Source organism: Penaeus vannamei, chromosome 20 (assembly GCF_042767895.1).
Source record: "Penaeus vannamei isolate JL-2024 chromosome 20, ASM4276789v1, whole genome shotgun sequence".
NCBI lineage: Eukaryota > Metazoa > Arthropoda > Malacostraca > Decapoda > Penaeidae > Penaeus > Penaeus vannamei.
In genome coordinates this window covers 34818270-34823269 of record NC_091568.1, presented here as the reverse complement: position 1 = coordinate 34823269, position 5000 = coordinate 34818270, and the positions used below count along the sequence as shown (strand labels likewise).

Genomic DNA, 5000 nt, shown 5'->3' with positions numbered 1-5000 from the left:
TCCGACCTGCAGAAGCGCGTCGGCAAGAAGATGCAGGTGATCGAGATGACGCGTAAGGGCTACGAGGACTCCAAGGCCGACGTCCTCAACCTCCAGACGTGGATCAAGGAGAAGCTGGAGCACCTGCGGGACCTGCCCTTCCTCGGCTTCACCAGCAAGGCCACCGAGACCAGCCTCCTGGAAGTCAGCGTGAGTGTCTGGGGTTCCTGGGGACGGGCTGGGGTTCCTGAGGGCGGGCCGGGCAAGGCGCTGAGGGCGTGAAGGGCGGGGCATCGGATGTTGACGTAGACGATGGCAGAGAGATGGAAGAGGAGGAAACGTGTGTGTGAGGGCGTGTATCTGCGTACATGTGTGTGTGTGTTTATTTATTCATTAATCTGTTCACACATTTATTAATTTATCTGTAACATATGTTCATGATATATTCTCATATGTTTGTATGGGTTCGCATATATTTATATATATTCATCTGTGTGTGTGTGTGTACATTTTTGCGTGTTTGTATTTGTTCATGTGAATGCATGTCTATATGCATGCTATTGGGTTTCATTGATTTACGACCCTTGGGTGGTTCCTACTCTCCTTCTAGAACCTGTCGAAGGAAGTGTCCGCTAAGAAGATGCTGCTGACCCAGCTCGAGAAAGCCGTCGAGAACCTGAAGGGCGACGTGGAGGACTCCGAGCTTGAGAAGCTGGAGAACATCCTGGCCAAGACGACGGAGGAGCAGGCCGTGCTGCAAGCGACGGTGTCGGAGGTCAAGAACGACATGATCGTGTCGTACGAGGAGCGGCGCAGCTTCGAGCAGTCCCTGGAGCAGGTGCGGGCGTGGATCCGCAGCAAGGCTGACGAGGTGGTGTGCCCCGACCTGCTGGCCCTCAAGTCCGAGAACGCCGAGCGCGTCGTCGAGAAGTACAAGCGCCTCGACACGGAGCTCAAGCAGTACGCCGAGACGAGCATCGCCGGCGTGAAGAGGCAGGGAAGCGCCCTCTTCAAGGACTGCAACGACGAGGAGAAGGACGAGCTCCACGACATCCTCACGGAGGTCGACGATAACATGAACAACATCCGCCAGACTCTGTCGGGAACAATCAACAGGCTCTCCAACCTCCTGGAGGCAAGGAGGGACTTCGAGAAGGAGGTGGACATCGCCCAGAAGTGGCTTCACCAGGCTGAGGTCGCCCTCCAGACGGATATCAAGAGTCTGAATACTGCTGACGTCCTTGCGGAACAGCTGAAGAAGCTGGAGACGATGGAGGACGAGCGTGAGTCCGCCAGCAAGCGAGTGACGAGCATCGCCAACATGTGCGAGGACCTGCTGCCGTACCTGACTGAGTCGGACAAGTTCAGCCTCGGCGAAATCGTGCGATCTCTGCAGGACAAGACGTCGAGGGTCAACTCCTCCATCAGCGACAAGACTGAGCAGGTGCGCAACACCATCACGCTGCAGCGCCGCAACACCGAGAGGATCGTGCAGAGCACGCAGTACCTCGCCACAATCCAGAAGGAGATCAAGTCCCTCAGCAGGCCGGTGGGCCGCCACGTCGAGGACGCCCAGAAGCTCCTCACGTCGTACCAGGAAGCCCTCAAGAAGGTCAACGAGTTCAGGAAGAGTCTGGATGACATGTGCGCCAGCTCTGACGTGAGCGTGGGAGAAATGCGCGACATGATCAAGCAGCAGCAGGAAATGATCTTGATCCTGGAGAAGCAGATCACCAGGATCCGCCAGCTGATTCTGGTGCGGCAGCAGTACACCTCTCTCGTCACGGAGATCTCCGGCTTCACCAACCGCTACACGACGGTGGTGAGGGACATCGAGCAGACGGAGCGGACCGTCACCGATAAACTGCGCAAGTACGGAGAGGTCATCACCAGGATCCAGGAGTGCGAGGCGCAGCTGACCTCGGCGCAAGACAAGGGTGCCATCATCAGCGAGGAGGGCACTGTGGAGGACCACAACGCCATCACGGAGCAGCTGCAGGCTCTTAAGGTCTCCCTCAGCGGACTGCGCCGAGAGGTCGAGAAGAGGCACTCGGAGCACGAGCTGTCAGCCGAGAGCCACAAGCGCCTGACGGTCGAACTAAACATGACTATGGAGTGGCTTTTCGAGCAGGAGTCCGAGCTCAAGACCCGGCCTCTTCTCACCCTGGAGGTCGAGAGCGCTGATGAGGAGCTCGAGACGCATGAGGAACTCGCTAAGGACATCGAGGAGCAGCTGAAGAAGATAGCTGACATCCAGGAGCGCGCCAAGCAGGAGAGCGGCCTCCCATACATCTTGCAGGAGCGACTGTCCGAGGCCAACATGGTCGTTGCTACATTCCCTCTCGAGCTGGAGTCCCGACTCAAATACCTGAAGGACGCCAAGATCCTTCGCCTGGACTACGAGGACTTTACCACCAAGATCAGCGACTGGATCACGGAGGCCAGGAAGCGCATCGTCGACGCCGACGGCATCGACTACGAGAACGTGCGCTCCGACCTGGAGGACCACCTCGCCTACTTCTCGAGTGAGGGTCTCATCGGCGAGTCCTTGGAGCAGCTCGGAAACATCGCCGAGCGCATCGTGCCTTCGCTGGCCACCGAGGACCAGGAGGAGCTCACGAACGAGCTCTCGCAGCTGACGAAGGACCTCGACAACGTGACCAAGTCTGCGCGCGACCACAAGGCCCAGCTGGAGAAGAACGTGCAGCTGGTGTGCGAGTACAACGGTAACCTCGAGAAGGCGCTCGGACTCATCAAGGAGGCCAACAGCAACCTCCTGCAGGACGACAGCGCCATCAACGTGGCCGCGCTCAGGGTCAACCTGCAGAGGGTCGACGAGGAGCGCGTGCGCCTCTACGACCAGGGCACCGTCATCCTCGACTACACCGAGAAGGCCAATGAGGTCCTGCAGGTCGTCAACAAGGACAGCCACGTCCTCGTCGGCAACCAGATGATGCAGGTCAACAGGGACTGGAAGACCGCCCTCGAGAACATGGACAACAGGCGCGAGGCCCTGGGGTCGCTCATCGCCCAGTGGACCGACTACGACATGGCCGTCCGCAGCCTCGACCTCGGCCTCAACAACCTCGAGTCTCAGCTCGACAAGGAGCTCGACCACGCCGCCACGGACAACAAGGACATCGACGGACTCAAGGAGAATATTGAGGTAAGATTGACAAAACTCTTTTTCGCTCGCGTCTAGCTATTCAGCTTTCTATTTAGACATTTTACTACTACTATTATTCATTTACCATTATCATCATGGTTCTAATTATCGTTATTATCGCTCAAGGCAATCATATTCGATCAAGGTTAAAGGGAAGACGTAGAAAGGGGGAAGGAGATTTGTCCGACGGCTTCGAGTGCCAGCCCTTGACCATAGCGTCAGTCTAGGGCCAAGAATGTGCCAGCTGCGTAGAGGCCGGACGCGGACGGGCCAGAGGGGCTATATGTGGAATGCCGCCTCGCACTCCTGTCCGGCGTTCTATGTCTCTCTTTCGTTCCTTTTTCTCTGTCTATCGTTCTTTCTTTGTTCTCTTCTCTTTTTTTCTGTTTGTCTGCTTTTTATGTTTGTCTTTTTCTGTTTCTCCACTTTTACTGGTTTATTTTCGTTTTCGTCTCTCTCTCTCTCTCTCTCTCTCTCTCTCTCTCTCTCTCTCTCTCTCTCTCTCTCTCTCTCTCTCTCTCTCTCTCTCTCTCTCTCTCTCTCTCTATCTATCTATGTATCTATGTATCTATCTATCTATCTCTTTCTCTTTCTCTCTTTCTCTCTTTACCCGCTCCCCTCTTTAGCGACCTCACTTTTTCCACTTAAGATATGCCCTACCCATCTCGTATATTTTTTGCACAAGCGCACATAATATGAGCGATGTCGTACAGTAGTAATATGACATTAATCGCATTAACTTGTTTTTAGTCCTCTTTCGCGATTTATCATTTCTGTATTTATTTACGGTGTATTTTTATGTCTTTTTTGTGTAAGGAGCTTGTAGTATTTTTTTTTCTCACTGTTGTATCCATGGGACTTAGATCTTGTTCTTTTTCGTTTTTAATAATAGGCGAAAATGATCGGACTTTGTTCTCAGAAATAATATTTTTAATGGGAGGTTGTAGATACGATATTACGAACCAAAGAACCCCTTTTACGATGTGAACCCCCGCATTGAACCCTGAGTGAACCAGGTGATCTTTCGGGTACTGTTTTATGGGGTTTAAAGGTCTGCTATCGGTCGGTTTAGAAAAAAAAACAAGATGGACCCTCTCCCCCTATCCTTCTCTCTCCTCTACTACCCCCTTACTTTTAATCTCTCCCTCACCCCCACCTTTTCCACTCTAATCCCCTGTCTTCTGATTTACCCCTTCCCCCTACCCCCAATCTTCAAGCCCCCTTCCTGTCCCCTCTTCTACCTCCCCTACCCCCTTTCATCTAATCTCCCCTCTCCTTTCCTTCCCTACTCCCTCTCTTTCAATCCCCTCCTCTTTTACCTCTCCTATCCCCTCTCTTCTAATCCCTCCCCCTCCCTTCCCTCCTTCCCTCCTCCTTCCCTCCTATCTAACCACAGGGAGCTTGCCAGAATGTGGAAAATGCGATCCACTACTGCAGTGTGGATGTGGTGGTGGAGGGGGAGGGGGGAGGGGGGTAAGAGGGGGATTAGGAGACGAAAGGAGGGTACTTGGATTAGCATGCCACAGGATTAGTGGGAGGGGGGATTAGGGGTGATTGGGGAGACGGGGAGAGGGGAAGGAAAGGGGAGGAGCTTGAAGGGGAGTTGAAAAAGAGAATGGGAGGAATGAGGAAAGGGGAAAGAGATAAACGATACATAAAGAGAGAGAGGAGAGGAAAAAGGTGAAGGACAGGGGAGGGGAAAGAGAGGGAGAGGGAGAGGAAAAGCGAAGGGAGAGGGGAAGGAAAAGGAGAGGAGTGACATTGAAAGGAAGAGGAGGGAGAAGGAAAATAGGCATGGAGAGAGAGAGAGGAAGAGGGAAATAAGAAATAAGGAAGAAGGCAGGGCAGAAAGAGG

General features: G+C 53.7%; 1 protein-coding gene across 1 annotated transcript in view; it reads left to right on the top strand.

The window, feature by feature from the left end:
- Positions 1-5000, top strand: part of LOC113823000 (Muscle-specific protein 300 kDa) — a gene marked incomplete in the record, with an annotated part of 352771 nt that overhangs the window by 166383 nt on the left and 181388 nt on the right. The window contains 2 exon segments of the mRNA XM_070135434.1: positions 1-189; positions 590-3145. The exon segment at positions 1-189 is cut by the window's left edge and continues 606 nt beyond it. Coding sequence (XP_069991535.1) covers positions 1-189; positions 590-3145 — 2745 coding nt within the window.